We start from the raw sequence: 16,186 nt of genomic DNA, 5'->3' as shown, positions 1-16,186 counted from the left end.
ATCAATTTAGAAAAAAATGAAGAAAAGATATAGAAATAAAGAATAAAATAGAGAAATTAAAAGATGTCAAAATAATTCCAGTAGTAATCTCAATAAATTGAATAGTAAATAAAGAAAGTATTAAATTAATTAAAGAATTAAAAATTGAGATTGACATCGAAAAAGAAGTAAAAAACCTTGTAATTAAAAACATGATTGATGTCATGGAATACAACTTCTATCACAACCAAACATACTCCGTAGAGCTGCTAGAAGAAGAAGACTAAGTGATGGGATTAGTCTCCCCTGAGGCAGGAAGAATAGAAGCTATTTCTATTAATACTTAATTAATTGCTTTTTATTAAATAAATTATAAATTTTTTTATAATTCAATAAAATATGATTTTTTCTTAATTGGTTAATAAAATGTTTTTAACATTATTAGTAAAAAATTATAACACATTCTACTTTATTACTTTATTTTTTATTTACTTTTAAGCTAATGAAGATATTTAGCTGCATTTTAAGAGGTAATCAGCAAATGCCAATCACCGAGCAAGATGAAGCAAATTTCTATTGATAACATAAAATCCCTTTATAAAATTAAAAATTATAGAGGGTATATACTAAATGTTATCAAAAAATGGGTTTAGTATTTTTAAGAGATCCTTAAATATTATAATGTTTAATATTTTTATTAATTTCTTATAACTCTAAATTTAATTAGATGAGGTTTTAAGAGTTATATTTTTTGAAAGTATATTTATCCATCAAATCATAATACCACAATTTATTGTATTTTTTATAAATTTTTTATAATTTTCTTTAATAATATCTTTTCTTAGTCTTAAAGAAATTTAAATAAAAATATTAAAAAGAATAAAATTTATTTCAGAAAATAAATGAATTTTATCTATGTTGTAAGGGAAATAGAATAACTAATGTTAATGTATTAAATAAAATAACAAAGGCATTGTAATTATAGTGATTTATTTAATTTAATTGAAGTAATATAAATTTATTATTATTATTATTTTATATTATGTTATTGTATTTTATTGTTACCTTCTTTTTAATTTAATCAATAAAATAAAATGAATATAATCATTTATTCTTTATTTCTTATTCTTTATTTATATTGGTTTGTATGTTTATTTGGTTTAGTATATTAAAAAGTATTTGTTGATCAATTAGACTTTCATTTATTCTACTTCATGCTTGTGTATTATTTCATTTTGTTTTTAATGTATAGTTAATGGATGAAATTGTATTATGGTAATATTTCAATTATTTTCATATCATTTTGTTTATCCATTGTTATAATACAAGTATTTAGTGTTTAAAAGATGAAATAATTAATTAAGAAGTAACATTTGAATCTGTTGATTTTCATAATTATATTTATCATGTGATTTGGTTATTAATTCTCTTACTTTCCTTTTGTTCAATGTTTATTGAAATAAGAAGTGTCAAATTATTTGATAATTGTATCAATTAAATTACACATCAACATTTATTGATATTCAAATGTATTTTAATTATTCAATAATCAAAATGATGTGCATTTTGAAATGATGACTAATGAGATTGTATTTAATTAATTAAATTCATATGTTCATCTTTGTTTTTAATTGAATAAATAATATTAAATTAAGTGATTGAAAAGAGTATGTGTGTTATATTAATAAATATGAATAATGTGATAAATAAATATATTAAACATTGAAATGTCAATATTGCATTCAAAATTATTCATTGTTATTATTGTTTTTTTAATTATTATCATAACAATAATTAATTCATTTATTAATCATGTATTTATGTTTTTATTTAACATTACCTCATAAATATATTCAATGATATGAATATCATTCAATTAGAAATTGAATATGATAATAAATTATGACATTGACAGAGAAATAAACATTCAAATGTTATACAATGTATTACATATTCACAAACAAATAAAAATACTATCATCATATTAAATATATTTCATCATTATGTTTTTCGATGATAATTGTTCATTGTTCTATAATTCTATAATCAGACGAATATTTTTTATTGACCTTTATCATCATAGTCATTGAAATGTATTCAATTAACTTTAATATTATTTTATATTGAACAATAATAAAAATGATGATAAACAGTATTTATATTGATAATAACATTATAATTGATATTTATTCATTTAACATCATTTAATATTAATAATACAATATGAAAAATAAGAAGTTTTAATAAATGATAAATAAGTCATTTATTAATAATGTTAGTGTCATGTTTAATATTTAATAATTCGTTATTAATGACTTATTAATTGATCATTTAGAAATAACATATTTGATTATTAAATTCATTAAATACATTTTATTTCTTAATTTATTTTTCATTTACAATAATTCATTTGTCTTCTTCTTTTCTCTTTTAATATTTTTCAATGTATTTCAATGTATTATATGAAATATTAATAATAACTGATTCAATATTTAATTCGTTATATAATATATGTTTGATCATTATCTTAAATGACTATATTATTTTGTTTATTCATTACAATAATTAAATAATCAAATAAAATGAAATATTTCATTTCCATTCAAAATAACAAATAAAAAGAATAACAAGTTAACTGAATATAAAAAAAAACATTTAATTACAAGAATGATATTATATTTATTTTCAGACTATAACTCAACTTCTTTTCTTCATTTTTCTTTCCGTTTTGTGTTTATTTAATACCAGATTGTTAGTAAATTTTATTTTACTGAATTTATGAAGAATAAAAAAATTCATTAGTAAATTTACTAACTTGTTATAACACTTCATTTAATTTCCTTTATTTCTTATCAAAAGGTAATTAGTAATTAATAATTATAACGTTGAATATAAGATAAGATAGAATGAATAAATTCACTTCATCAATAACACACCAAAAAGATATATTTAAATTAGTAATAATAAAAAGACAGTAAGTCACAAGACAAATAATAAATGGTTGTAATAGTTCTTATATTGTATCGTCTTATTTGATTGTTTTAACGTGTCATTAAAATAAATAATGCATTATTAAGTATGTTATTGTTTATTAGGTATTGTTGTATATAGAGACATACAGAATAACTTAGTGTTTTCCTATTACAAAGCTAATCAAATAAATAACTCACACTATAGAAGGAGTAGCTTTTCTCCTAATTTAAGTATTTACTTAAAAAGGAGATTACTTAAATTTAATAATAGTATAACTGCTTTTTACAGTTAGCACATTATTTGTTTTGGAAAAAAAAACAATACCACAGATAACTTTTGTTGAATATTCATTATGATGCTATAATACAAGGATTACTGTGAGTTTATTTTGTAACCACGAAAAGATGAAAGGAAAAATCCTTAATGAATTTTTTTTTGAGTTTTCATTAGTCTGTTTCACTAATTTTTCTCCAATACTTTTCCTAATTACAAACAATAACTTAAAAGATTGAAATTGGTTAAGTTATGAAGAAAGTACAATACGACCCTTTTGGAGATGATTATAACACTACTACAGAATATTCCGATGACGTCTTCAGTAGTCTATCATCAACACCATCGATGTCTCCTGTTCTTTCTGATATAGATTCATTTTGTGATCAATTAACAAATAAACCTCTGACGCCAAACCAAGAAGAAGTATTTTCTCCCAAAACAATTCCAAGAAATACCAGTGAGACTAATGACTTTAACATACTAGAAACCCAAGGAAAAATTGTTAGTTCGTTATCTCCTCGTTTAGACCCATCACATAATTCTCATAGTCCTCGAATGAAAAAAGAACGTAGTTGGAGAACAGCACAAATATTTCAGAAAGAAAAAGTGTTGAATGTTGTTGGTTCATTAGAAGGATTTAATATAGAAGATGACCATATCCCTTTTGCTGAAGTACCTCCAAAAAAAATGTGTCTAACCACAGCAGCTCAAAGTCAAGTTTCTTTAATTAGTACAAGTGCTTCTACTACTCTCTCTTCTTCAACACAAAGTTGTGACGAAGAGACTAAAAAGAAGACTCAAAGAGATAAAATTAGTCATGAAAGTTGTAAAGAAATAATTTGTGCTAAACCACCTCCTAAATCAAGTCCAAGTGATATAATAAACCAAAGTCTACAAAGAGAGAAAGATAGAAGTATCAAAAGCAAATCTGAACCTTATGAAGAGACAAGTGATGAACATCAACAAATAAATGAGCAAAGTTTAATTGAAAATAGTAATACAGACTTATCTATTGACACAAGCACGATAAGCTCAAGTGATTCATTAACTTTAATGTTTGATAAGCCAACGAAAAGTTATAGAGAAAGAATATTAGATGAATTTGTAAGTTCAGAATATACTTATGTAATAGGATTAAAGATATGTTCAAAATTTTTTGAAGAGCCATTGTCTAAACAACAAAAGTACTGTCCACCAAATTTATTTTCTATTGTGTTTAAGGGATTTGACGATGTTTATAGAATAAATTCTAATCTTCTTCAAGAATTAAATAATTTAAAGAATCATGTTGATGGAAAGTCATTAGACACTCATCTTGGTGAAGCATTTAGTCAATTTATACCTTTATTAAATGTGTATAAAACGTATGTAGGTAATACTGAAGCACAATTTGCAGCATTAGATAGATTAGAGTCAAAAAGTTCATTTAAGAAACTTTGTTTTAACTTACAGTCAAAGATTAGTGTTGGTCATGCATTAAACTTACGGTCATATCTTATTACACCAGTACAAAGACTTCCACGATATAAACTATTATTAGAAGATCTTATTAGAAATACACCAGAAGGACATTGCGACTTAGCTCGATTAAAAAATGCATTAGATAAAGTAATGTCTATTAACCTTAATGTAAATCATTCAGTAGATATCCAATCAAGACAACAAAAGTTAATTGAATTATCTAAAAAAATAAAAGGAATAGATGACTTAATTCAGCCAAATAGGTATTATATTTGTGATGGAGAACTTACAAGGATTAACCAAAAAGGAAAAAAAATTAAACATTTTTATTTATTTAATGATAGACTTATTAGTGGAAAACCTGGAAATGAAGTTATTGTTTCATTTGATGAAAAAATAGTAAACATTATGATTCAAGATGACTCTGATATATCATTTAATATTCTTTCACCAAATAAATCATTTGAAATACTTTGTACTAATGAAGAAGAAAAAAGAGATTGGTTTGAGAAAATTATTGATGCAATTAACACCGAAAACCAATTAGTTCCTGTACAACACTCTAAAAAAGCCATTGAATACGCACCTTTATGGTTACCTCAGTCTATCCAAAAATGTCAATTATGTGGTAAAGCTTTTAGTTTAATCAATAGAAAACAGTTTTGTATACATTGTGGATTATGTGTTTGTAATGGGTGTTATAGAGGAAGGTTTATATTTAATGGAGTTAATAAAAGGGGATGTGATAGGTGTATGAAAAAAGCTTTAGCAATGAATAAAATTATTATTGATGATGATATTTCTAAAAGAAAAACAATTCGTATGAAATCAAGTAAAGAGGATGAGATTGTTCTTCGGCTTGAGGGTGTAAATCTAACAAGAGTAAGGTCAAATGCTAATGTTGCACCTATTCGTCCATTATTAATAAAGAAACCTATAAATGAAAATGAAGCAAAGAAAGACTGATGAAAAGAAAAAATGAAAAGAATATATCTCAATAAAAAAGTCCTAAGAAAGATGTTACTTTGCTTTGTCATAAAGACTGTTGTTTCATACAAAATTTAACAATAAACATTTTAGTAAATATTAATAAACTTATTAAAAATTTTTATTTTTTTTTAACAATAACTAAAATAACAAAAAATAGAACTAAAAAATAAAAACAAGTTAAATAATATGCCGAAAAAGATAATCAAAAAAACAATCAAACTTACTGATGATGATGAGTATGAAAAGAAAGTAGAAGAACCTTCAACACCTCCAAATCAAAATGTAAAAAGAAATACAAAAGTTCAACAAAAAGAAGAAAAAGCAGAAAATTCACCTTTACAAGGATTAAAATTAGAAGGGGAATTTCTTATCTTTACAAAAAGACAATTTAAAAGAACCAGAGATGGAAAAGAAAAAATTGTTAATAATGAGTTGAATGAAAGGAATGTTCCTGTAAAGAAATGTAAAAAGAAAAAAATAACAAAAACAATTAGTTTTGAAGAAGAAAGTGATGACCCAGAATTTATTATATCTTCAGAATTACACAACTCACAAAATGAATCACAAAGAGATTTAAATCAATTAAATAAACAAAAACTAAACAATAAAATATATCAAGTGAAATACACAAATGAAGAAGAACCAATAGTATTTACTCAACGCTCATTTAAAAGAAATAGAATGAATGGAGAAGAAAAGAAGCAAATTAATGTTATTAACCAAGAACCTAAACGTGTTAAAAAAACAAAAGTTATTAAAAAAACTAGTTCTGAAAATGAAGAGTTTGTTGGAGGTCATACAATTATTACACAACAACCCAAACTAGAAAACGTTCTTAATTCTATGGTTTTGTCTAGTTTTATTCATAACCATGCTACAAAGTTTTCTAAGAAAGGAAGAACAATTGCTCAAAAAATTGCTTTTAATGAAATGGAAATAGATGTCTTTAAATCTGGAAATTTATTAACTAATTCATTAGAAAATGGATTAAATAAAAGGGAAGTTGAAGTTATTTGTCAAAGAATGTTTAAAAGAGATAGAAAAACTGGTGAATTAAAAACAAAAATACAACAAAAGACTGAAAATAAAGGAATTAAAAAAATAATAAAGAAAAAAGTTGTCAAAACAATAAAACAAGATGATTTAAGTGATAACAACTCTTTAGAAGAAATAAAAAATGAAAATCATAATTTATATGAAAGAAAAGTAATCAGAGAAAAACCAGGAAAAACAACAATGATGATAGTTGATAAAGAACTATATACAAAAGATGAACAACCTATAACTATGGCTCATTGTTTCAGAAGAAATAGAGAAAATCCAGAAGTTGAAATGAAATTTAAGTATGGAATAATTCAAAAAGAATTAACTAATGAAGAGAAAGGAAAAGTTTGTAAGAAAAAAGTGATTAAGAAAAGTATTAGTTTTGAAGATAGTGATGAGGAAAAAGAACAAACAAAAACAATTAAAAAGAAGATCATAAAAAAGACACTTCATTTTAATGATGATGAAGATTCAGAAATCAAAACAAAAAAGATAAACACTCAGAAGAAAAAAGTGATCAAAAAGACATTAAACTTTAATGATGATCACGAAATAAAAGAAAGTCCATTGTTTCATAAAAAAAAAGTCATAAAAAAGACAATATCCTTGAATGATGATGAACAACCAAAAAAAGAAACTACTAAGTCTTCAGTCCAAAAAAAGAAAATAATAAAAAAAACAAAGAGTTTAGACGATGATGATAATAATGTCATTAAAGAAGTTGTACAGAAAAGTATTCCATTAAAAAAAGATATTACTTATAAAGAAGCAAGTAAGAGAGATTTTGTGGTTGGAGAAGTTACAAAAGAAGAATTAACTTCTGAAAATAATTCAAAGAATGATGAATTATCTAAATGTAAGAAAGACACTAATCAAAAATTAACAACTAATGAAACAAAAGAAACAACCGTTAATAACTCTTCAAATACGTTGAAAAGAAGTAAAAAAGTAACCAAAAAATTAAATAAAAAGAGTTCAAAAAAAATTAATGTTTCATTTGTACGATTTGAAATGGACTTTGATAATTACAATGATGAAAGCTGGTTATCTGATTGTGAAAATTTTTCTAATGAGTAACTTCTAATAAAAAGTTATTTTTATGTTATATTAATTTTTGTTACTAATTTTTTAATAAGAGATTAATAAATATAAAAAAAAAATAAGTATATTCGTATTAAAGTATCTAAAAAAAGGAAATGTATGATTGAAAAATAGAAACGGAGTTTGAAAGAATCAAAAGAAAAGTCGAAATAACAAACTAAAAATTATCAAAAAGGTTTTGGAATGGAGGAGTTTGTAAGTGATGAATTTATTTTTTATAGACGATGAAAAGACAAGAAGAAAAGAAGAAGTATTAATTTTTAGAGAAGAATGGCATACAGTAGGGAAAGAAAAGAAACCAAAAAAGGTAAAAACTAAGGCAGTAAAACAAAATAAAGAAAATAAGAAAAAAGAAAAAAAAGTGTCAGAGAAGGAAAAACAAGGGATTATAAAAAGAGAAGTTATCCCTTTACCTCATGACCAGAACCATTCATATTCTACTCCTGCTATTGTTGGTTCACCATCTGTTGAATATACGAAAGAAGAGTTAGAAAAAATCTTGGCTGAATTAGGAGATGGTTCAAATTATCTTCCACCACCATTAATAAAAGAAAAGAATAGAATAGAAATGTTATTAGAAAGAGTTAAAAGGAAAGAACAACAAAAAATGAATCAAAAGGAAATTTCATTTCCATCAGCCACAACAATAGAAACTCATAATAATACTATTCAACAACCCATAAAATTAACTCCAAAGGGTAATGTGAATGTAATAATATTTTTAATAATAATTCTTATTATTGCTATAGTAATATTAGCATTATACATTTACTCATTTAATTAATTAATTATATTTTTTATTTTCTACTATTTTAAAAAATAAAATAATACATTTTCAAATTAATGTTATTTTTTTTAATAAGAAGATGAAAAATAATGAAATATATATTATATTTTAGTTTAATCAATAGAAGATTTTTAAATTTTAAGTTAGAAAGAAATATAGTAAAAATATATGATTTAAATTAAATTATAATAAATCAAATAAGTAAATCCACTAACATAACTCAAAAAAATAGAAAAGGATGTCAGCAGCAAAGTTTATCCAAAGTAATTATAAGTCAATTATCAAAGACCCATTAGAAGGTATTTATGTTGAATATGCCTCAGAAGATAATATATTTGAATGGAATATTTGGATGGAAGGACCAACACAAACACCATATGAAGGAGGTGTATTTAATTTAAGAATGTTCTTCCCTGATGATTTTCCTTCTAACCCACCAAAATTAGTGTTTAAAAGTGAGTTTTGGCATCCAAATGTATATCCAGATGGTAAAGTTTGTATTAGTATTCTTCACCCACCAGGAGAAGATGAAATGTCTGGTGAATTAGCTTCAGAGCGATGGTTACCAACACAAAGTGTTAGTAGTATTTTGTTAAGTGTTCAGTCAATGTTGTGTGATCCAAATATGTATTCTCCAGCAAACACAGATGCTATGGTTCAATGCAGAGATCATAATAAAGAATATTTAAAACGATGTAAAGAAGTAAGTTTAAAAGGACGTGCTTCACTTCCATCATTCATTAAAATACCACACCCTGACACAGACCGTATTGAACATCAAAAACAAATAGAGAAAGCAAGGGGGTATGATTTAAAATGTTCAATGGATATTGATATGTTTGATGATGTTGGAGATGGTGAAGAAATTATCTATGATGATGACGATGAAATAAATTAAGTCTATTTCACCATTGCTCTTTTTATTCCTTTTAGTAATTCATTTTTTAAAGTTAATCAGAGGTTTTTTAAATATAAATAACAATAATTAAGTATAAAAGGAAGAATTAATTATTCTATCTTTTTATAATAATTTATTACGACTAAATAAATGTTGTAAGAAATCATTAAGACAATAAATGAAATGCAAATAGGTAAAAACTCAATAGAGGGAAGTAATTCAAAATGATAAGCGACTAGAGAGTGTTCAGTAATAAATAAAATGTCAGTTTTCATATCATTTGTTAAATCACCAAATATTGGTGGCATAATTGGTTTCATTTTTGTTTTTAAATTTTCTGAACCAATTAGATTTCCATTTAAGTCTAATATACAAATTTCATTATCTCCTTGAATATAAATAAAAGAAGAGGTTTGATTTTTATATGAATATTGGAATAAATGAAAACTTGGTTTAAAAGTAATTAAATCTACTTGGTTTAATTCCCAATTAACTGGTAACATTTTATTCCATAACAATGTTCCATCATTATGAAGTGCAGTTAATAATCCATTATTACTTAATGTATAAATATCGTATGTTGGTCTACCATCGTGTGCTTTACCATTATTTGGAATTAATAAAGGAGGTAATACTTGAAAGAATTGTTTTTCTGTATTTGATTGTTTTCTAAATAAATTAAATCTTTGTTGTTGTTCGCACAAGTTAAATAAAAATAAGTCATCATTAGTATTTACTACTGTGGCATGAACGTAACATGAATAATCATCTCCTGTTTGTTCTAATTCACTATATTGTAAATTGGCATGAGTATATACTTCGTTTAGTTCATCATCTCCATCAATGTCTGCAAATGATGATGCAGCAGATATAGTTGAAGTTAATAACGTGACATGAAGTAATGGTTTTCCAGTAAAAAGATGGATAACTTCAATTCCATTCATATGATGTACAACAAGAACATTAGGATTCTTAATAAGATCAAAATGATTAAAGCTGTTATAAATTGAATGTTTAGGATGAATATATTCTGTTGGGTTATTAATAATATCTCTACTAAAATGTGCAGGAACAATATGAGTATCATAATATGAAGACCATGTATGAGGTAAATTCTGGAATATACAATCATGGAATTCATGCCACTGAATAGTATCGAAGTCATGTAATATACTTTTACCCATTTTTAGGTTCTTATATACTTCTAAATTATCTTCTTGGTGAACTAGTTGTAAATCATTTTGGTCTTCATCATCTCGTTCATGTTGCCAAATGACTTGTCCATCTTTTATACTAAAAGCATAATAATTCATATGTTCAATTAGCTCAGGAACAAATCCACCATCATCCATACTATTTTCATTTTGTTCAATTATTGGTTTATTGAAATCATTTCTTTCATCCCACTCAAATGCTGTATCAGCTCTATTTCCAACAAATGCTTTATCATTTGATGTTCTAAATGCTGTAATAACCGCTCCTTGGTATTTTGTTTGTATTTGATATGGTATAACAACTCCACTTACTTCTTGAACATATGGTTGTGCAAGAGAAGAGTAAATTTGTTGTTTCCATCGTAATTTTAAGTCAGAAGTATAACACCTAACTTCAAAATTTCTTAAAACAACAATGATTACTTGTTCCCTTCGTAGATTTTCTTTGTACTCTTTTTCATAGCCACTTGTCAAATAAATTACATTAGTAGTATTAGGAATAGAGGTTTCTTTCTTTAAAGTTAATTTCCCTTGATTAAATGAATATATAGAAATCTTTTGTGACATAAACGGAGCAACAACAAGATCATTTTTTCCATCACCATCAATGTCTGTTATTAAAGGAACAGCATTTAATTCAGATTGCCAATTCCCTTGATAAGGATGTTCAAATAATAATTCTAAAGATGAAATTGATTGGGTTTTAGTTAAAAAATACCATCCAACAAAGCAAAGAATGAGTATGATCCATTTTATTGTGTTCATCTCTTTCTTCTTTAAAAAGTTAAAGTTCAACAAATAGTAAATTAATAGTAAAGGTATTAATATTTTAATGGTAAAAAGTACAAAACGAAGTTATTGACATCTCTCTTTTTGTTTTGGTTGTTCAATAGGAATTGATAATTCAATTGGACGATTTAATGCAAGTTCTACCATACTTGATAATAGCTCATCTATGCCTGTATGTAATTTTGCTGAAGTAATAAAATAAGGGTAATGTTCTTTTGTAGAGAAATTAATAAGGTCTTTCTTTATATTTGGTATTTCAATATCAGCTTTACATAAAATAAGAATAATTGGAATAGTAGAACTAGGATTATCACGTTCAATAAAAGTTAACCAGTCATTAATCTTTTTAGGTTCAAAAGGAATACTAGAATCTATAACCAAACCAATTAAATCAGCTCCACGATAATATGGAGTTGGTCCAAAAAAAGATATTTGTCTAGGAGTATCCCAAAACGTAATTTTTAAAACTTTATTTCCTTTTTTTACTGCTAAACTTTTAAAGTCAATTAATTGAGATGGGTTATTTTCTTCATAATTTGATCCAACCAATGCATTAATTAAATTACTTTTTCCACATCCATCAGAACCAAAAAAAACAAATTTTAATTGTTTTTCTTCTGAGATAATGTTATTGGCTTTCTCTGTTGTCATTAAATTCTTTTTTAAGTTCTTTTTATCTTGAAACAATTTTAATTTTATGTTTTATTTAACATTAATTTAAATTATTTTGTTATAAGAAATTAAAATAAAAGAAAATGATTCAATTATAACATCAGTTTAACACATGCACGGGCTTCTTCTTCTGTATTAGAAGTCATTACACATTCCCGAGTTTTATAAGAAGGATCAAAAAATCCATTTACTAACGAAGTATATTTAAGGTAATTAAGTTCAGAATTAATTAACGAAGAATATACTTTTTTAATAGAAGAAGGAGAAGCGTCTGATGTATGATACAATTGAGTAAATTGCATTGGATTTGTCCAAACACCTTTTAATTCTAAATTTGATTGAATAAATTGCATATAAAAGTCTTTATAATCTTTAAGAATACCATTGACAGTATCATAAGTATATACTCTATAACCTGGTGTATTTCCAAATATTGGAGAAATAGCAGGTGCTGTTAAAATTGGAATGTCATCAATTATTTTGATTTCAGAACGATGGTCATGTCCAAATACATATCCAACAATAATGTTTTGATACTTTTTAAAAGTTGTTATTAATACATTTTGAATTGATTGAACTAAATAATTTTTACAATCATATGCTGCAACACCAAGTGGGAAATGTCCAACAACTAATACATTATTTCCTTTAGCCTGTGCAATTTCTAAAGATTTTTCAATATATTTAATAGAGCCACAATCATCTCCAGTAAGTTTAGGTCCATATAATAATGTATTAATAGAAAGAACAGATAATGAGAATTGATTAAAATGTTTTATATAACTACCATGTTTAATAAACTCTTCTTTTTCTGAAGCTGGTATTTGTGATTTAAAGAGAGTATAATATTGTTCATACCTTGGATCATTACATTTTGTTATATATGATGGACTAATATCATTATTTCCAAGTGAAAATACTATTGGAACACCATCAAATCTATTAGAAACTAGTTGTAATACTCCTCTAATAGCATCAGAATTATTAACTCCTTGATAATGACCAGCAAGATCACCACTTAAAAGAATAATACCAGGATATGGAGCTGTACGATAACTTTGTTGTATTGCTTCCTTTACTAGATTTTTATTTGAATCACAAAAATATATTCCATAATATGGATTCACTGGTTTTGGTACTTTTTTATATACTAACTTAACTCTTTCATCCATTTTATATCCTTCTCCTCTACATAATGTAGTTTCATTATATTTACTTGGATCCATTAACATATCATAATGAATATCTGTCAATTGAATAATTTCTATTGATTGACAATAATAAATAAGAATCGATAGTATCACTAAGATCATTTATATTAATTCTTTTGAAGTTCCTTTGGTTCATTTTTTAGTTTGTTTTTGTTAATAATGGTTTTATTTGTTATATATATCATATATTTGGTAATTAGACTCTATTTTTACTTATGATGTTTTTTTCGTTAATATTATTTTATCAATTTTCTTATTTATGAATATTTTATTTATAGAACGTTATTAACTTTTTATTTTATTTTATTGTTTCGTTTTGTTTGTTTCATCACAAAATAATGAATGAGAAAAATAGATATTTATGAAGATTATTTCAAGATTCTTATTTTATTCTTAATAGAACATGAAACTTTACATTATAATAAATGTAATTTTATTTTAAATAGTTTTATTGGATGATCTACTCATTATGTTAATGAAAATTTTAATATAACAATATTTTTTATAAAAACAAATTAATTCTCATTAATATTCAATTAAATATTATTCTAAATTAAAGTTTTTTTTTGATTGTTATGATTGTTTTGTTTCATTTAAATATCATAATTTTATTTAATTAGATGGATTTGTTTTTTAATAAGATTATATCTCATTTATCAGATGAACATTATTTTATTAAATCAAATAAGATAGAGATATAAAACTTTCGTTTTGATAGAGGAAGTCTATAAAATGTCATAGAAGTTCAAAAATTAAAGAAAAATGAATTTTTATAAATTTTTTAGAAATTAAACCAAAAAACAAATAACAAAAATAATGAATTAAAATTGTATATTTCGATATTATTTATGAATTATGAATGTCATGTTGGTTTTCACGTTTTCCACAATTTATACGATGAAAGTTGATTAACACAGGCACCCTCACACGTTAATAAATCGTTTTTATTATATTATGTTATTTACAAATGTAATATAATCAATGAGTTATAATTCGTAAATAAACATTTAATGAACATTTTTTTTTGTTCAGTTCTTTAAATAATGCAATTTTGAAAAATATCATTTTTTGTCATTTTTATTTTTGTAGAATATTTTAGTTTCAAATGTTATTTGATAGTAAATTTGGTAGTGATGAGGTTTTTTAATGGTTTTTTAAATAGTTTCATTCTTTTGACTTAGTGGGGTTTTGTCTGAATTTTAATAAAAATCATACTAACCTCATTCACTTTGTTTTGACTATTAATAGTTTAATATTTTACCTTTTTTATTGTTATTAATTCTTATAGAATTATTTCATTCGGTTATTAACTATTATTAGATTTATTTTTCTTTTATTCTTTGTTTCTTTTCCTAAGATAATTTCCATCTATTATTATCCTTCTTCTAGTAACTTTTCTTTTTTTTTATTTGACCTTCATTTCATATCAAATTAATGTCGGTATTTTTATTTTTAATATCAATAATGCTTTTTATTTAATTATTTTAGATTTTTGTTCAAAATTTCTTCACCAACTTATTCCTGAAAAATAATATGAGTTTAACTCATCAAAACACTCTTTTTATTATTTTTATTGTATTTTTAATGCTATAACCATAATTTGTCTTCTTTTTTATGACTCTTATTTGAATAATTTCCTGTTATTTGAATATTTTGGTTTTATTCAATTAAATCTATACTTAGTTCATGTTATGAATTGCTATGATGCAAAAAATTAAAATACAATTTCTGGTGTCATTAACTTATTTTTGTATCTTTTCTTTCATTCCATTGTTTTATTTGTTGAGTATTAATCATCAATAAATCTTTTTTATTTCATTATGTTACAAATTCCATTATTGTTCACACTTTGGTGAACCTTTTTCAACAATTTTTATTCTTTTTATTGGTTTCTAATACATCCCTTAATACACTTTTCAAATATTCTCATTTTATGAAATTGTTAAGATGTATTATCCTCATAATATTTATGTTATATTAGCATTAGTATATATACAAAAAGATATGGCTCAACAATAAATATCTTAGTTATTAAATCCATTTGAAAAAGAATTAAGAAGAGTTTTTATTTAATTTCCTTCATAGGTAAATTCTTTTCAATTATACTTTATGATACTATTTTATAGAATGTTACTGTCTTAAATAAAATGACATGAATAAACAGTAGAATGAATTTTAAAAACAAACATAAAAGTCTTTTTTCATAAAAAAATTAAAATCATTTAAAGCAAAGAAATAAAAGAAAAAGGATAAAAAGTATTTATAAAGAAATTAATACAACGGTTAGATAATTTGAATTAATAAAAGAATAAAAAGAATGGAAAAACCAAATAGAAAGAAAGTACAATGTGTTAATTAAAGAAAGATAGTTTTTGAAAAGATAAATAGAAAATAAATTAAAATCGAAATAAAACAATGTTGTCTTCTTCTTTTTAACAAATCAAAATTTAAACAGAGACAACAGACATCAAAAAAGACAATCAATCAGTTCATGTAAAATCATACATACATAAAATTTTACTGAGCATTACAATCAGGTGGATTTTGAAGATGGTCTGGAATTTCTTCTTCTTCCATTCTTTCTAAAAACTCTTCATCAGTATCTTCTTCAATACCATCGAGTTCATCAAAATAATCTTCTGAATGTACTCTATTAGGAATACTCTCATCAAAATAGGAGATGGCTTGGTCTACAAATTCATTAACAAATCCCATTAATATTTTAAATTGCATCCTTCTATCTTCTTCTTTTTGATTTTCAATACTTGAGAATATTCACCATCTTCTTCTT

The 16,186-nt window shown here is 24.1% G+C and overlaps 7 protein-coding genes across 7 annotated transcripts, besides 1 other annotated feature; 4 read left to right on the top strand and 3 right to left on the bottom strand.

Moving 5' to 3' along the window:
• Positions 1-6: 6 nt before the first annotated feature.
• Positions 7-340: a repeat region.
• A 3,137-nt stretch (positions 341-3,477) lies between these two features.
• On the top strand, positions 3,478-5,655 carry EHI_100140 (Rho guanine nucleotide exchange factor, putative; the record flags this gene model as incomplete). The annotated part of the gene is made up of 1 exon (XM_646619.2): positions 3,478-5,655. One exon carries the CDS (start codon positions 3,478-3,480, stop codon positions 5,653-5,655), a length of 2,178 nt encoding a protein of 725 aa, XP_651711.2.
• A 210-nt stretch (positions 5,656-5,865) lies between these two features.
• EHI_100130 (uncharacterized protein) lies at positions 5,866-7,800 on the top strand (the record flags this gene model as incomplete). Its single annotated transcript, XM_646620.1, has 1 exon — positions 5,866-7,800. The coding sequence occupies one exon, from the start codon at positions 5,866-5,868 to the stop codon at positions 7,798-7,800; it is 1,935 nt and encodes a 644-aa protein (XP_651712.1).
• Positions 7,801-8,026: 226 nt separating this feature from the next.
• On the top strand, positions 8,027-8,608 carry EHI_100120 (uncharacterized protein; the record flags this gene model as incomplete). Its single annotated transcript, XM_646621.1, has 1 exon — positions 8,027-8,608. One exon carries the CDS (start codon positions 8,027-8,029, stop codon positions 8,606-8,608), a length of 582 nt encoding a protein of 193 aa, XP_651713.1.
• Positions 8,609-8,849: 241 nt separating this feature from the next.
• On the top strand, positions 8,850-9,565 carry EHI_100110 (ubiquitin-conjugating enzyme family protein; the record flags this gene model as incomplete). Its single annotated transcript, XM_646622.2, has 1 exon — positions 8,850-9,565. One exon carries the CDS (start codon positions 8,850-8,852, stop codon positions 9,507-9,509), a length of 660 nt encoding a protein of 219 aa, XP_651714.1. The 3' UTR covers positions 9,510-9,565.
• A 54-nt stretch (positions 9,566-9,619) lies between these two features.
• On the bottom strand, positions 9,620-11,488 carry EHI_100100 (uncharacterized protein; the record flags this gene model as incomplete). Its single annotated transcript, XM_646623.1, has 1 exon — positions 9,620-11,488. The coding sequence occupies one exon, from the start codon at positions 11,486-11,488 to the stop codon at positions 9,620-9,622; it is 1,869 nt and encodes a 622-aa protein (XP_651715.1).
• Positions 11,489-11,578: 90 nt separating this feature from the next.
• On the bottom strand, positions 11,579-12,163 carry EHI_100090 (Rab family GTPase; the record flags this gene model as incomplete). The annotated part of the gene is made up of 1 exon (XM_646624.1): positions 11,579-12,163. One exon carries the CDS (start codon positions 12,161-12,163, stop codon positions 11,579-11,581), a length of 585 nt encoding a protein of 194 aa, XP_651716.1.
• A 113-nt stretch (positions 12,164-12,276) lies between these two features.
• On the bottom strand, positions 12,277-13,497 carry EHI_100080 (acid sphingomyelinase-like phosphodiesterase, putative; the record flags this gene model as incomplete). Its single annotated transcript, XM_646625.1, has 1 exon — positions 12,277-13,497. The coding sequence occupies one exon, from the start codon at positions 13,495-13,497 to the stop codon at positions 12,277-12,279; it is 1,221 nt and encodes a 406-aa protein (XP_651717.1).
• Between the last annotated feature and the right edge of the window lie 2,689 nt (positions 13,498-16,186).

Source organism: Entamoeba histolytica, genomic scaffold, assembly GCF_000208925.1.
Source record: "Entamoeba histolytica HM-1:IMSS scf_1104750517803 genomic scaffold, whole genome shotgun sequence".
NCBI classification, from domain to species: domain Eukaryota; phylum Evosea; order Mastigamoebida; family Endamoebidae; genus Entamoeba; species Entamoeba histolytica.
The sequence above is the reverse complement of the archived record's forward strand: the minus strand, read 5'-3'. Positions and strand labels throughout refer to the sequence as shown.